Genomic DNA, 17,127 nt, shown 5'->3' with positions numbered 1-17,127 from the left:
TGCTTTCAAATTTGCTTTCAAATCTGAGGAAAATGTCTGTGCAGTAACTGTGATCTCTTAAATGGCCCAGGATGGGCAGGATTGGCAAGAAAAACTCTTTTAATGCCCCACTGCTGACAAGAGGATCTACTGTCATGTGCAGCTGAGGCACAGCCACTACTGCTTTTTATTTCTTGTAGGAGGTTTTGCACCTGCAGACAAATGGTTGGAGTCACTCAATGCTGTCATGAGCTAAAACAACATTGTAAAAGCTTGGCTGTCTCAGGTACCACAATAGAGTGATCAAATAACTCAGCCTTGCACTATCCTTCCCAGTTTAAGGCAACCAGCAGTAATGGTTTTGCTACATAATGACTTATTTTAGATATAAACACACAGAGATTTATGCATATTTCATATTAAAATAACAGCAGGATGTTGCTTTGGAAATCGTGGTTATCTCCACTTCCACCTGCACACTCTGATATCACATCTAATCTTTTGTGTCTATTTCTACCCTGCACCTTTCATCTGCTGCTGCTCTTGAGCTGACTCAGAACCAAACAGTCAGCAAACCTCACCATCACCTAATTCTTCAGTGCTCTCCCATGAAGGAGGAAGGAAAAGAAAAAAGAAATAAAACTGTCCCTTTAAAACCCCAAGCATTTAAGCTGCTTGTCAGTCGTCTTCCTGACAAGGCCACTTGAATGTATTCAGGAATATTTGCATAAATGCTCACAGTGAGTTCACCCTGGCAGCTAGTGCTAATGGTACATAAAGTAATTTAGTCACTTCTCTTAGGCATCCTGTCAGGGTGATAAGCACCCCCTCTTTGCCTTGTTGCATATTAGATCATTAGATAATAAAGTGTTAGAGCATGCAAACTGACAGGGTCTCAGGGACTATCATTTTTCGAGGGCATTGCATTCTGCCAGCGAGGAAAAATAATAGAGAAACTGATGCTGCAATTGGCTTTACAGTCTTGTAAAGACATTCAAAGGATTTGGGGAGAAAAAAGAATTTTTACTTTGCAGTGATACGAGAGTTTTAACTGGAAACTTTGCAGTGGATTTATTGCTGGTAAACTTGAAAAGAGTTGTTGCAAGCCCTGCCAGAACTTTCCCCTTCCATAAGTTCATCACTTAAATTTCATTGGGAAGATTTTGCTTTTAAAATTGACACCCCGGGATGAACTACAAACTGAAATATATCCTACTGTTGGGGCCTGTTGGCTCTTGACTATACATCTTACTATATATATAATTTGGAAAGGTCAACCACACCGGCTTTCTGGTTTACCATAAATATAAAACCAGTGAGGATCCAACTATTTGTGAATGAAAAAGTGATAATTATTGAAAACCACAGATTACTGTGGCTTACCCTATTTATACCACACAGAGATGGATGAAATAATAATTGCCCTCTGCCAGCTATTACTTTTAAAAGATAGATATATTTATTTGAAAGATTAGCTGCTTAACCCACTGGCTTCAAGGGGGCAGCGTGTGGACACAAAACCAGGATCTGGGGTCCTGGTTATATTCAGAGAAAGAGCTACAAAAAAACCCCTTCACTTTACTGAGTGAAAAGTCTGAAAAGCAAGATATAAATAAAGATGTGTTGGATGTCCCAAAAATATTCCAGACTACCTGCTAATGAGATGGTGAAACCCAAATGTGGAGACACCAGGCTCCTGAGTGGCTCGGAAGGTGCAACTTTCTTTCCAGCTTTTTGGCCCCCAAAAGTGTCTTTTAGGTGTCACATAAACTGTAACTCCATGTTTCAGAGCAGCAAACACAAGATTGAAAGGAAAAATAAGCTGGATATTGTCTAGTTAAACTCAACAACCAGCACAGCTTTCTACATCCTGTCTCCCCTTTCCCCAGCCCTCACAGTCAGGCATTCATCTCTATTGCCATCAGGTATTTATGTTAAGAAGTTAAACGTCTGGAAAAGTGCACAGGAATACATTTGGTCAAGGGTATGTTATAGCCAGATCCCAGATTTTACAAACCTGTGATGAGCAGTTGCTCACCAGAGCAATGAACCAGAGACAAGCCATGACTACGTTCCCTTCCCATCTCCCTGCTCATGGATACAGCTCAGGTCAATCTGTCCTTCCCTGAGGGAGGCAGAAAAGCTGGGGAGAAGAGAGGCAAACAAACTGCCTCTGATACTATCCAAAATCAAAATTCCAAAAACTGGAGAAAAATAATATATTTTGTGACTCAAAGTGAAAGCAAAAAATTATTTTAGTGGAGGAAACTGTCATCTGTTCCAATGAGTCTTGTCCAAAATTCAATAGAATTAAGCCTTTTTCTTTCTTTTTATTTATTTAATTGTTTTAGATACCAAATATCATCATAACAACAGTTACTGGATTTTTAAATTTCTTTTCCTGTTTCTTGGACTCACATGTTCAGAGAATTCCTGGAGAGCTGGACTGAAGGATTTAGGTTAAAAAAAAGAAAGGCTCCACCAAGCCTTTGGGAAGAGAGCAATTTTGTAGAGTGAAAGTTGCTATTCAAAAGTAAGAATTTACTAGCAGTTGCTTTATGAGCTTGCTTGAGAGGTGCCTGAGAAAGCAGATTAGAAAAATCACCTTTCCCACAAAATGTACACATGGAGATATTTTGCAGATGTTGATTTTTAATATCAGCACAGTAACTCAGGTGTGTGCAGCTACGTAAGCAGAGAATTATCTTTTTTTGTTGCTTTTTGCCAACAGAATCCCTCAGGTTGTAGGAGTGGGAACGACAGCTGTGGTAAAATGAGATACCACCGTGCATGAGAATAAGGGCATTTATGTAAGAGAAATTAAGTACTGCCTCACCCAAAAGCCTGCACTGAGAAGACTGCAATGGGAAAAAAAGAAAAAAAAATATGGCAGCTACTTTAGTAGGAATATAAGAAAAAAAAATAGGAGTGTTTTTTTAAGACTAGCCTTAATGGAAAGATTACAAAGTTGAACAGAAAGAAGTTTCCCTTTGTAATGCCTTCTGCTAATTAATAAAGACAGAGTTCATACATTCCTTATAAATTTCAGTAAAAATTATGACAGTGGTTTGTTTATTAAATTAGGTTGTTGGCAGGATGAAAAAAAAATTCTATAACATGAATTATGGCTGAAAATGGCTCGTAGCCTACATAAAAAGTTAGAGCTAAATAAATACAGATGTAAGTTATGTTTATATAATGAGAAACGCTGCTGAGCTAAGAATTTTAGGTTAGTAAGTGTGAACTACAGACCCGATTCTGCAAACACTTATCAATACCCTCAGCTTCTCTGACACAAGAAGCCTCATTGATCCCAACAGGACCATATGTGAGCATAATCTTAAATATATGCATAAGTGCTTGCAGGACTGATGCCTGAAAGCATAAACAGAATAGAAAAGTATTTCCACAGGAATCCACTGAGCAGTAGAAACCCACACATTTTCCCATTTCTCAGCATTAATAATTTCTTTTAACATATCTAGTTAACATTTCTCTGAGTGGCATTTGCTTTCCCAGAGAAAATTTTATCTGGTTTCTTCAAACTCTTTGGAAAAATCTATTTAATTATTCATCGGATCCTTGGCAAATATTTGTGAAACAAACCAGCATAAAGGACTGGTGCCTTCTACACTCAGCTACTTCAATGGGAGCTGAGGGTACACATCTCTTAGAGGGAGCAAGCACCTATTGAATTTAGGATTACAAACAGCTTTGAAGACAAAGAGCTATTCTACCAAGCTGGAACAGGGAGAGGGGAGTGAAATGCCCTCTGTTTTTGTTTTGTTTTTCAGCAGTAGTCATCAACTTTGAGGACAAAGAGCAAAACAAAACATTAATCAAATCCAGATTTTTCAAAGTACATTTGCACTCAACAACTCCCATTTTAAGCACCTACAGTCACCAGCAGATGTTCCCTTCCAGGACCAGCTGACCTTACAGAAGAGATTACTGTCCCCAGGCTGCTTCCAGCCACGTGCCCCCATCCCACCCTTGCTGGAGTTTACTGTGCTTCCAGAAAAGCCAAACTGCCTTGCACCATTTCTCCTTCAATCATTTCAGCAACAAGCCAGATTGGCAAAGAGTGATTATTTAAATGGTTTAATTCAAATGAACTTCATTGGCCTGGAGGAGACCAGGGAGCAAGCACACAACCATCCTAGCTGGTATGTCCATGGTGAAGAATAGCCTGGAGCAGGGAGGGGAGACAAACAGCTGTGGGAAAAGAAACGTCCTCAGCTGGCACAGCTGAAGCCAGAAAAGAACATTCATCCATGGCTTAAGTAAGCAGATGGATTTCCAAAAGGGCTCTGCTTTCATTTAGGGCAATTCAAAGGAACAGAAGAATCTCCAAGAGAGTTCAGCATCCTATAGATAGAAGAAATGCAATCCAAAATTTGGGTGCTGAGCACTTCAGAAAATATGCAACATCCTTTAGATGCACAGTCAAAAATCAGGGCAGTCTGGAAAAAAATCAGACTCCAATTTTGGGTGCTGAATAATTGCAAGCACCATGAAAAAAAAATCACCCCACTTCATTGACACACAGGACAACCTCTGCACCCATGTTTGCTTACTTGTTTGTCATTTCACTACATTTAGAGCTGACCTACTTGAAAAATTCCTCCTTTGGTCTGGAGGCCAGTCCCTTTCAAATGCCTGGCCTCAGAGATAATAAACGCTTACAGGACAATTTTGAAACCAGCAGCCTGAGACACAAACCAAATAAATCCACATTTAAAACAGCAATGCCAACCAATGAAAATGATTTGCCTACCATGTTCCAGATAAGAAGGCGTACCTTCCGAGGGATCGAGTCTTCGAGCTCTCCGCCCGTGCTTGGAATTGTTGTGCACAAACATATTGTCTGACACTGCCAGCACATGGCCATCAACATTGACTGTTGTAGACACCACGACCTGCAAGCACAAGAGCAACACGGAGGGAAATTTGGATAAATCCGTGTGTTTTTCAAAAAGCGCGGAGTGTAATAAACTCAGTTAAATAAATAACAGCTGGGAGCTGTAGAAAATTGCAAAGCTATTTCACATAATAACTGGTGCTTATGCTGTACAAATCTAACAAGAGGCGCTATTGATGAGTGGGTCTTTGGCATCGAAAGCTTTTGATGCAGTTTTAAGTCAAATTGCAGAGTTTGTAGCTGCGTGGCAGACAGCACACTGTTAACCATCATTTTAACAAGAGGATCTTTATTAAGTATTTTTTCCCCTATATACAAGGGCAGCTGTGTTTCACCCTAAATTATCCTTCAGTTTCCACGCTGAAGTAGATAGAGATGTTGACATTGCAAATGAGAATCGATTCAGAATAAAAGAAAACAAAAGTGTATTTTGTAAAGTTGTAACAAGAGTTGTTGCCTGTCTCGCCCCCTCCCTTCTCTGCTGCTCTTCCCCCAGCACAGTCACTGCAGGTTGTTGGACTTCCCCAAATTTCTCCCGAGTTCTATCTTAAGGAGTATGTATAGGCATGTTTGTGTACACACACACACGCTTGACAGTGGGGTCTTGATCTGGAGAACACAACCCTATTCATCCAGTGTTAGAATTATTTGTATTTCTCAACTTATCTCAATGTCAACACCTGGGATTTGATTTGAGGCGAGGTGAGGGAGACACAGCAGGACTGCACTGGAGGAAGGATCACACACTTCTGCTCCCCAGAGCTGCCCAGGGCAGGAGAGGAGCCAACCCTGCAGGAGCAAACAGGTAAATGATGGGTCCAGAGTAGAAGACCCAGCTGCTCCAAGGTGTCCAGAGGGACTGCTCAACCCTGAGGCTCCAAAAGGAAACCCCTGTCCAGGCAGAGGGCACGTGAGCCATGAAATGTCATGGAGACACAAGTCCCTTGCAGAGCTGTGAGCTCATCACAACACGTCTCCTCCTACCTCATTCACACTGAGCAGTTTCAGCCTCCCTGGCTTTCCTTCAGCCACCCCTCCCACAGCCTTTTTCCAGCAAAAGTATGGCATTCCCAGGGTTTTACCCCAGCCAAAGATTTGGCCTTCAGCTGGCTGCTGGTTTGCCAGGAGCACGCGTCGCCTTCGAGAACTTTGACTAAAACAATAAGAAGAAATGACCTACACTTCTCCTTACATTAAACAGGGAAAGGGATTAAAGACTGAAACCCACTGAGATATGTTTATTCATGCGACCTCTTACAACCAAATATAATAATTGTCTGTTAATTGCAGTTTCAGCTCCCACCTCATGCTTCGACATGTGAAACAGCAATCAGCAGCTCCTGTTTAATCCACCTATTATGTTGACTAATTAACTTTGCTCGACAGTTTATTTCTTCCTCCATTATCAGCCCCTGTCAGCCGCAAGCACAGTGCCGCAAAGGGGGACCTCAGCCCTTTTGATTGATCACCGATAGATTGACATGCAGATTAATTTAATTAGAATCACCTCACTTGAGAAATGAAAGACAATGGCAAGGGGGCTAATAGATCTGCTCTTATAATGAGGCAAGCCTCCAGAGCCACGGCAGAGGATTTCTGATTTATTTTGCTGAATTCCCCAGTCGCTCTGAAAGGCTCTCGCTTTAATTGTTCTTGGTTTTGAGAGGCTTTAGCCTCTGAAGAGGTGAAATGCTTTACAAGGATTGGCAAACATTGCTTCAACTCTCTCAGGAAGCTGCTGCCTCTCAAAGTTGGTCAAATGGGGACACTTAAAGGATCGCTTACAACTATTCAATTTCATCACTTGAATTGGAGCTAAAAAAAAAATAGAGGAAAAGGAAAAATTTTCTACCTATTTCTGGCCCCCAATTAAAATACTCAAAAAGTAAGCAAAGCCACTATACAGCCCAGAGAAAATCCTGAAGTCTTTCTCTGGAAAGAGAGGAATACAAAAGAGAATATTTTACATCTAAAAGACCCTAACCCATCCCTCAGAATGGCGTTCCAAGCAATAGACTTTTGTGCATGTTTTAAGTGAAAGATATTAAAATACAGAATAAATGATTCAAGAGCTCCTACAGATGGAAATTTGGGAAAAAGAAAGCACCAAATACTACAGATAAGTTTTTCTGAAATCAAACTAAGGAGAGAAAAAAACCTAAGCCCTATATATAAAATTCCAAAAGGGATTTCAAAAGTAATTTATCCATTGAATTCCTGAGGGGTAGAATAAAGTTTATGATATTTTCAATAAAATATGATCTTATAGTAAGTGGCTCGGGGTTTGCAATCTTATTTGTGCACTTCCAACCATTGTAAATTCTTTGCAAGTGGGATTTTGAGCCAAATCCTTGGCATTGCCTGTCACAGCTCCATGATTTATGCCAGCTCCTTATCTTCTTCTAGGGGTCTGATTAATATGAAAATTAACAAAATTACAATTAATAACAATGGCTACAAAATAAAATATTTTCCCCAGTTCTAAAGCCCTATAGGTACACACAGACTTCACACTGAAGCTGATCAATCCTGGGCTGAAATCAAAACTTAACATTTTTAGAAATGGGATTCCAGAAGAATAATGAGTCGAGACTAGTGACAGTAAAGTAGATCTCAAAGATGTGAAAATCCTGTTTCTAAGTAGCTGTTGCTATACATGCAACTTTCTAGGTAAGAACTTGAGGAAACAATCCTGTTGAGCTTTTATGTGAGTAAAGGTACATTTAATTTCCCCTTCCTCAGATATTCAAAACTGTTGATGCAACAGATTTTGAATTACTTAGCAATATCTTCCTACCTCCCTCCTGAACAGTTTGATTTACTATGAAGAGACCACATTGGTGTGGTTCTTTGGTGTCGTTAGCAGCAGAAACTATAAATGGAATCCCCGAGTGAAACTGTTTCCAGTCTCAGGAAATGCAAAAAAAAAACCCTCTTATGTGTCTGTTTAGAAAAAAAAAAAGATTATTCATAACACACCTGTAAGAAGCAACAGGCTCTTGCTGCTCAATTCTTTAAATGAAAATTCTCATTAATAGAGGAACACTGAATGCGCACTGCACCAGGGAAATATTAATGCCTGTAATTATTAATAGAGAAAAAATGCACCTCGAATATTGTGTGCCACAGTTACCTACTTGGATTGCTGCAGAGCACTTACATACTTACAAGTTCTACTCATATTTTTTAATCTAAAAAAATACTACACTCTCCTAATTTTGATTTTGAAAGGACTGGGATATGTTCAAGTTAAAGCACATGCTAAAACTAATTTGTGGAGAAATCATAAAATTAGGGGGAGGGGACAGCCAGAGTATATGTGGAATGGGCACCAAGGCATCCTAAAACACAGACTGTAGGCAAGAGGGAAAGGCACACTACAGTTTAATAAATGATTAATGAGGTGCTGACACATTAATGTAAGCACAGGGACAACCAGGTCTGCCAAATCTCAAACCTTTCCAAATTTTGTCAACAAAACACAGTTTTAATTTGAGACAGGCAAACACGGAAAATGATTTTGAGCTTTAGCTTTAGCCCTTCACAGATTTTGAATTTAAATCCTGTATCAACACCAGGGGAGACAGAGGTATGAAAGAAACACATGGGTTTACAACTTTCTTCAATGAAATTGGCACTATTGAATGCAGTAACATATCCCAGCTCTGTGGATTATTCTGCCTGCCATTAAATACTTCAGTTTGTGAATACTTTGGAGCTTAGATTTTTTTTTCTTTTAATATTCAGAGACCAGGAGCCTGGAGATCAAGCTATTTATCCACGTTTAGCACTCGGCCTGTTTATTTGGTATAGTACCTCACCTAATATATCAAAATTAAGCATTGCACAACTCCTGATTTTTAACCACAGCCCATTAAGCTTTGCTCACTGATTAAGACATAGCATTTTCCTTGTGCTTTCAATTTTCTCCAGTGTATGGTGAGGGATCTGATATTTTTGCAACATCCCCAATACCCAGTGGCAAAGCCAGAGAAAATCTAGCTAGGATGATTTCCAGGTTTGAAGTGTGTCCTAAGTGTTAAATATGTAACTCCAGTGCTTGCCACTCTTCTCAAAGCTATAAATGGCTCGAGCACATCTTTATTTTCATCACCACTTGGTGACCTCTTCCTACAATGTGTTGACTTCTTTAGTCTAGTAACGAAAAATCACTCTCCATTTAACAAGACACTTCAAAAGGTGCCTAACTAAGAGCACATAAGTACAATACATCCAGTAATTTTGCTCACGTGCTCAAGGACAGGCCAGGCACTTAATTACCTTGTTGGATTGGGCCACAGCTCTCACTGCTATTTTTCAGTCTCTCTCTCTCTCTTTTTTTTTTTTTTTTTTTTTTCTTTTCCTTTCCTTTCTCTGGGGATGGAGCCTTGCATGTCCAAATTCCATTATCTGGGATTCATGAAGCATCATCTCTGTCTCTTATGCAAATTTGCAATAAGACACAAGTGGTTTCAATTCAAACATGAGTGGCAGCATCCCATGGAGGCAAACGAGCAGCCTCTGCTTCAGGAGAGGCTGTGGTAACAGAATCAAACAGCATGGCAATCTCTAAGTGACTTCCAAGGTTTTCATAATAAGTGAATGTTTGGGATTTTATTCAGTGACACAGCCTGAAAAGTTTCCTCTAAATTAAAACTTGACATGTGTCAGTTTACAAGCAGTTGTGCTAAAACAAGAACAACAAGACAGCTAGGGCACCTGGGTTTCATTAATTACAATAACATACAAAACTGTTTAGGTTGTATGAATGAGTTTTTAGTTCTGAAAAACCAAACCTAGGCAGAGTTCACTCACGACACCATCTACTTAGTAGCAGTATTATTATTACCACTAACTGGGGCACTACAGCCCATCCCACCAAGAATGATGACTTATTGTGATGAAAAATTCACAACCAGACTGAGCATCTGCTCCAGAGGGTTTCTAGAATAAAAGTGGCAAGGCTGGGCAAAGGTGATAATACGCAACAGCACCAAATGTTTTGGGCAATTGAGCTGATGAAACATGGAGATGAAATTATTTTCTCAAGGACAAGCAGGAGTGTGAAGCACAGCTGAAGTACTGTGCAGTACTTGACTTCTCCTCCCTGACAGTCTCCTTGTGCTAATAGAGACACAACAAACACAGCCAGGGCCAGCACCGCTCCAGCACACACGCTCTGCTGGCACTCCACACCACTCCACTTGTCACATGCCTGGACATCTCAGACATGCAGAGAAATTTATTTCCTTCCAGGCCCACAACAGCTTTTATATCAGACTTATCACATTCCTACATTTGCAAGCAAAGTTCAGGATAAAACCTCTTAATTCATTTCTGATTGTGAGCCTGAATCAACACACACTCTGCCTCCTCCCTCTACTTTCTTAACAAGTTTTGTATCAGATGATAATCAGACAATTCCATGCTACAGGGGAAAACAAACCAAACCAACTCTAAAACCTACTAAGAAAGGAAATTTTCCACAGGACTTGTCCTTAGTGCAGGACTCACATCCTTGGCCCTCTACTGATTCTTCCATCAAAACCATAATCTGTGTTCTAAGAACTTGCAGCAACTTTTGGGGATTGACGAATGACAGACCAAAAGTTGGAAATATCTCTTGGCAGTTTCAAAGTCCAGCACAAGTAGGGGAGTGAAGGAAGGGAATGTCTCCATTTTTGTGTGTAGAAAATGAGTATGGTACCATCTAAAAGTATCTGGAAATACCTTATCCTTATGGTTTTTAACCAGAACTTGGACATCACCATTGGAGATCTTGTAAGTCACTGACAACAATTCAAAGGCAGCTGATAGCAGACACAGGGGCACAGATTTCATTTGGTTCCTACACAACACTGCCTCTAAGACCCAGGAGCACCACAGCATTGAGATACTACATGTACACTCAGTCCTTTTCACCCTAAGAAATGATAAATGAAGCTTGGACTCTGTAGAGCCCAGCTGTTTTATTTTAAGAAGTCTATTGCTAAAAGACCAACAAGTTCAAAATTAAAAAAAAAAAAAAAAAAAGAAAAGAAAAAGGAAGAAACAAAAGCAGCTATTGTAAAACAATAAGCCTGGGCACTGAAGAGAACGCTGCGAGCTTCAATGCCACCCTGTATGAGAGTAGGGGTGGTTCACTCGGCTGAAAGTGATTAATTTCTTGAAAATGCTGAGGTCACGCTAATTGACATGACCTGTGTAATTAAGCAGTCTCTGTTTACACACGGAAAGCTCAACTGCTGAGAAGCTGGGTTTGTATGACAGAATGTCTTTACAAGTCAAGAGATCAACAACCTTTCCTATGTCCTACCTCCCCACCGACACAGCTCCTGATTGCTGTTCTGAGGGAACATGCACAGGCATTTCCATATGAAAATCAGCCTGGAGCCTGGGCGAGCACGGCCCCAGCAGAGTGTACATGTTGTGAAGCAAGCTCTGACAGGCCCCAGGGGTGACTGCTTGGACTAAATCCCCGTGCTGGTGAGAGTCCTTTTCCCACATTCTCTTTCCGTGATAATGCCCTCTGGAATCACAGGAGAATCTTGACAGAGGGAGGAGTGTGGGGTGAGAAGCTGAGGGCTCTGCCATGCTAATGCTGGCTTTTACACTGCTTAATTTAATCCCTGTGGCCACATCTCCTCACTTCTGCACTTCCCTGCTCAGAGGCAAATAGCACCGTTCTGCCTTCCAGCATTGCTGCAATTAAGCAGTTCAACAAAAGACATTCTACATATAAATAACATTGCCACTTACATAACATTCAACACTTGTATTGAAGTGCAACAATGCTGGAAAAGAAGCAAACTGAGTAACTACAGAAAGCAGATATATTTTGGAGTAGTCTTTCTCCAGAGATCCATGTGGTCTATGGGACAAATCTCTTGTTTCTTTCTCAGAACCCTGAGGCAAAGCCCCACAGACAGATTGTACCATGTTTCTTCTGTGGGCTGTATTCACTCCTCCCACCAAAAGAGAAGGCCCTTTGACTTTCTATCCCATACTTTTACTCAGCACATACCCAGGTAAAGTATTACTGCCACAGTCATAGAGCATGTCTTCAATAGAAGTGTTGGAACAATTATTCCTCAGAATTGCCACCACTCCACTCTGCTGCCAGCACTGGGGAAGTGCATGTCCAGACCACCTTCCCAAGGGACAGTGATGCTTTTCATCCCAAAATGAGTTGTGACACAGGTGGAGCATAACACAAGATGTCCTTGGCCATCTAAAGCTTTGCTGATATTTATGCTCCCAAGCCCCAGTGCCACAAGATGCAACAATGGGGAAATAGCAGCCCAAAGCATCCCAAGAAAGAGACACCCAGTGGTAGCTTTTTCCAAGTGCTCACTACAGGGACAGACCTTCATCCCATTGATGCACATTCATGAGTCTTTACCACTGCCATGAGTAACATGTGTAGCCACATGCCTGATTTTATTAATTGCTCTTACACCTTCCTCTGCCCCAGCCAATAAACAAGGTGCTCACTTGGTGTCTCCTTGAAAACAAATAGTTCCCCATGGAGAGAGAAATATCTCAGAGCAGGGGAGCCCAATAGCTGAAAACAACAGCGAGGTCATTTTGATTTTTCCTTTTCATGCTTTCCCTTCCGGTAGAGATGACATTATCTTCAAGAGTGCTCTCTTCCAGAGCAAGAAAACCCAACTACTTCCTGACAGTTCTGCTGTGACAAGAAGTCCTCAGGCATTATTTTGTGACCTTATGTTTTTAGCATCTTCCAGTGAATTACTAGGTTAGTTTGGGTCAAAGTACTTCTGTCCTAACAGCTGCTGATTTTTAAAGGAGGAAGCGTGTCCGACTGACCTGGAATCGACGCATGTCTCGAGGGTTTCCTGCATTTTTTAGGCAATTTTGGTTACATTTGAGGAAAAATTTCAAGAAGAACCTGTGGAGAAAGAGAAACAAACATTAATGTCTTATGAATAGGATGTAGTATGTATAAATATGACAGTAATACAAATACGACATCTGCACATTTGGTCCAACAAAGACTTATCAACATCAGTATTCCCAACTCAGACAAATCACCCTCCTGCCCATCCAAAGAGGGAGTGGAGCTCGTATAGGCCCGATCTAGCAAAACATGTGAGCACATCCTGAAAATTTAAACACTAATTTCATAGCTCTGTTGTGTCAGAGCCATTAAAGTTTGCAGAGTCAGTCCCTCTGTCACACCAGGCTGGCTCTGCCATCCAGAGCAATGAGGAACAGACACAGTTTTTCAGCCACACGTTTTTCAGCACATCAAAGAAGGGACAGAAAAATGCTAGACATGAAAATTCCCTTGGATACAAATGGGGTTTTGTTTTACAAGTTCACTGTCACCCACAAGTTTTGATTTAATACAAAAATACTGAAAATGTTCCATACAGTTGAAATCTCCCCCCAGGATTAAACCGAGTTTGTGCATAAAATTAATGCTCAAAGAGTGGTTAGTGGAGCCCAAATCCCTGAGAGAAGGGGGAAGCCTTTGTCAAAAGAATGACTTAATGGAAAAATGAAATGTTTTTGATGCAGTCTATTTCCTGACCATACACAGTTCACTGAAGTAGCTATATGACCCTGACATATATCTCTAAGAAAAGACATTGCCTTTTACAAAGCCAAAGAAAAAAGCAAACATTTCACTGAAAATATTTCCTTCAGTGTTATGCATCAGTGGACTGTAAACTCATAAAGACAAGTCAATGAATAATAGTGGGTCTCAGATTCCAGGCTTCCTCCCTGAAAGCCAAAGTTTATCAGCCTTTTGTCCAAAATAAACTATAGACTAAGGTCTACCAAAGCTCAGCCATGCAAAGTTTAATCCTACAGCAAGTTTAAAGCCCAGTGTGACCAGACAGGGCAGCATTACACGTGCAATAACTATCAGTGACTAAGCAGAAGTTCCTCTGCCCTGCTCCCACATACAGGAGTGGGGTGGGGAACAGTTTGATCCTGTTTTACTTTAAATCTGAATGCTAACTTTTGCAAGCAGCCCTCTTTTAGCACCCAAACTGAATGCTAGATCAGCAGAATTTGCACAGACTGTCACCAAGAAAGGCAACACTGCAGGGTAAACAGCTTCAGAAAATCCCTTTTTGATGAGCAGCATTCTTTGCCCTGCTCCAGTTGTGATGCTGCCCCTCAACAAGGCAAGTTTTGCTGCTTGTTCCTCCATGTCAATGAAATCATACAAGGCAAACAGCTGCAACGCTAAATCGAAACTACAAGGGACTGTTTTCATTAAAAAAATGCAATGTAATGAGGAGGATTATCAAATGTGATGCTTGGGATTATCAAGGACTAGATCTCCTGGCCCAGGAAGTCTCTTCTAGACCTGAGCTTCTAAATAAGAGCAAGCAATCCACATAAAATAAACATCCACTGCACTGCAACAGGGGTTTGGAGGCAGTGTTTGTTTAAAGGAAAGAGCAATGCAAGTCATTGCATTTCTCAATCAAGCAGGTTCTGATAATCAATAAGGGAAAGGTGGTGCTATTTGCTGTACATGTGTGTCTTTTTAAGCTGCTAATGGCCAGCTGTGACAGCCTGACTCAGATTGTGTAGAAGGAGCTGTCAGCACAAATCTTGGCATCTCGGATCCAGACAACTGCTTGCCACCAGGCGAGGGTTTGTACTTGTGCCAGAATGGATTTTGAGAGACAAGCAAATAGGGCATTAATTCCGCCAAAGAAAAACGAAAAGTGGGGAGAGTTGGGGATCTTACACTTCAGATGATGGCTGCCCTGTCAACAGCTCGTCATTTAGCTCAGGAGCTATGAAGGGCACAGACATCAGATCCCTCTTGCCCTAAGCTGGCCCTGTCTCGCGAAACCCTGGCAGGATTTGGAGACCACCCCTCCACACGAGATTGCTCGCTGAAATAAAAAGCCTGGCCATCTGTTCAGAGGCAAAGACATCCCTGTCAGCTGGTGCCTACAGCCTCAAACAGGCCCTTATGTGGCAAAACCTCTCAGAGCCACTCACTCTTTGGGGAGAAGCTGGCGCTGGCCTGGGCTTACCGCGGGATTTTGGCGGCTTTGCCGAGGGCTGAGTCCAGCAGCTGCCCACCCGGTCTGCCACAGCCCCAGAGCAACACCCCGGCCCTGAGGGGAGCTGGGGCATGGAAAAGTTAAAAATAGCTAAAGATTCCTGGTTTTTATTTGCATAGCATGTAAATAATGGGCAATGAGGGTTGGTGGGTTGATTAAGGGTTCCCCAAAAAAGATGGAAAACTCTTTGTGAAGCTCTATGGAGAAACACTGGGCCTTCCCTTCCCTTACAAATTCTGAATTCATGTCAACTCAAAGGCTTGGAAAGTCACTGAAAGACTTTGCTTTTTGGGGTCAGCAAAACTAACCCAAAGTTTCACAGTCAAACTCCATTTGCACTGTGCTATAACCCCCAAAGGCTACAGAAGCTTCACCAAAATAAACTGCAGAAGAAATGAAGCTCATCTGTTTAAACCTACCAAAAAACCTCAGGCAAGCAAGCAAGCAAACAAAACTTCTTTTGAATTAAACCAACTCCAGAAAAAAATTAACTTGCAAAAATAACAGCATTTTCAGAGGAAGACGAAGCTCACACAGCCAAGTTCACTCACTGCATGTTAAGCAAAAAAAAAAGTCACCAGTTTACAGAACACATTCTGCCAAGTGCTGTATTTTAATTCTACTGAGAGACAAAACAAACGATGGGACTGCACTTTGTTTGGGAGCACACCAGGGCTGGAGCCCCCTGGCCACACGAAGCATCCCACATTCATCCAAGCAGGAGCTGAGCAGCTCCTGGGCTGGCACCACCCTGGCTGATGGATCCCTCACCTTGGCAGGAAGGAGGATGAGGACAGATTAAGACAAGAGTAGAGCAGAGCAGTTTGATTCATGGGGCTCAGCCCAGGCTCTTGGTTCCTGCTTTAGACTGATTGTTCAGGTGCCTTCACCACCTCCAGCCTGGTCCTGCCAGCGTTGCTCATTAGCAACACTTCACTCTGCAAATAGTTCAATTTGGATTGACAGCACTGGTCCAGGAGAAGTGCCAACAGAGCTGAGCTCTTTGTAAGCATAAACCTCCATCCCCATTTGCTCTCATTGAGCTTCTTCACAGTAGGTTATTTTTTTTTCAGTTTTAACTTTCCCTGCATTTGGCAGGACTGTGTACCATTAATGCTAACCACAGAGGATATATAGCATTAATACTCACTACTGGGGTCTGAAATTCATTTCCAAGATGAAAAAAATAGTGCAAAACACAGGAGTGTCAATAAAATCTTCAACTCTCTCTCCAAACTTATGTGACTGCTGAACACCCACTCCTCTGCCACACAGGAGTCAGTCATCAATTATCCTTATTGCTACCATTGAAGGTTTGGGGTTTTTTTCATGAATCAACCAAAACATATTTTCTGACTCCCTTCCTGACTACTGCCATCCCTGGTGTGAAGAACATTTGTGCATGTGGAACAGAGACACACAATCCAGCTCCATGTGAGTCAGCTCAAGTCCAGGAACAAAAACTTGCATTGGTATTAAATCAGAGAAGTCCATGCATCACCTTTACCCCACAGAGACATGGCTGGAGTGTAAAGAAGGGAACTCTGGCGGAAAACCAGTTAATTTTAAATTATATTTAGGTGTCCTACAATGCTGCTCAGGGCAGGCTGCAAAAACTGCTGAGGGAGTGAAGTTGCTGAGCAGTTAATCTGTGCCATGCATGCACTACAAATCCCTGAGTAACTGCAAGGTCCAATGTAGAAATACATCCTCTGGTTAAATACAAACCCTTGGGCTGGATCAGGCTCCAAACTAATGTGCACTTCTGTCTGCCATGCAAAAGCCTTAAAAAATGTGCTATTGGCTGTTGGGAATGTTCTCTCCTTTTCTCACAATTCAACAGAAATTCCTTTTTTGGAGATGAAGTTGTGGGTTTTTTCTAACAAAACTGCTGCATTTCCAAAAAGATGTTGGTGCCAGTAGGACTGTGCTCTCACTGTCTGCTAGGGAGGAACTCTACCCCAGGCCTGGTTTCTACTGTTACTTCCAGCTCCTGAAACCAGTTCTGTCCTCACTCCTGCCCCATCCATCCTTTGATTCCCCTTGTTCCACTGATGCATCTGGTGAGCACAGGACCAGCTGGAGGTCACTCCACTTGTTTAAAATACTCCCTGCCACAGCCTGTTGGTCTCATTTTTCATCACACACCAAACCCTTTGGGTTTGC

General features: G+C 41.7%; 1 protein-coding gene across 6 annotated transcripts in view; it reads right to left on the bottom strand.

Annotated features, from left to right (window-relative positions):
* Positions 1–17,127, bottom strand: part of EBF1 (EBF transcription factor 1) — a 271,234-nt gene that overhangs the window by 87,456 nt on the left and 166,651 nt on the right. For 4 of the 6 annotated variants that reach the window (XM_041397644.1, XM_041397648.1, XM_041397645.1 and 1 more), the window contains exons 7-8: positions 12,731–12,812; positions 4,757–4,898 (exon numbers count right to left, since the gene is read on the bottom strand). In XM_041397644.1, the coding sequence (XP_041253578.1) occupies positions 4,757–4,898; positions 12,731–12,812 (224 nt within the window). The remainder of the gene's footprint in view (positions 1–4,756; positions 4,899–12,730; positions 12,813–17,127) is intronic. The other 2 variants (XM_041397646.1, XM_041397647.1) reach the window with 1 other exon arrangement.

This window comes from Onychostruthus taczanowskii, unplaced genomic scaffold (genome assembly GCF_017590055.1).
Source record: "Onychostruthus taczanowskii isolate IOZ18803 unplaced genomic scaffold, ASM1759005v1 scaffold14, whole genome shotgun sequence".
In the NCBI taxonomy this organism is placed as follows: domain Eukaryota; kingdom Metazoa; phylum Chordata; class Aves; order Passeriformes; family Passeridae; genus Onychostruthus; species Onychostruthus taczanowskii.
The sequence above is the reverse complement of the archived record's forward strand: the minus strand, read 5'-3'. Positions and strand labels throughout refer to the sequence as shown.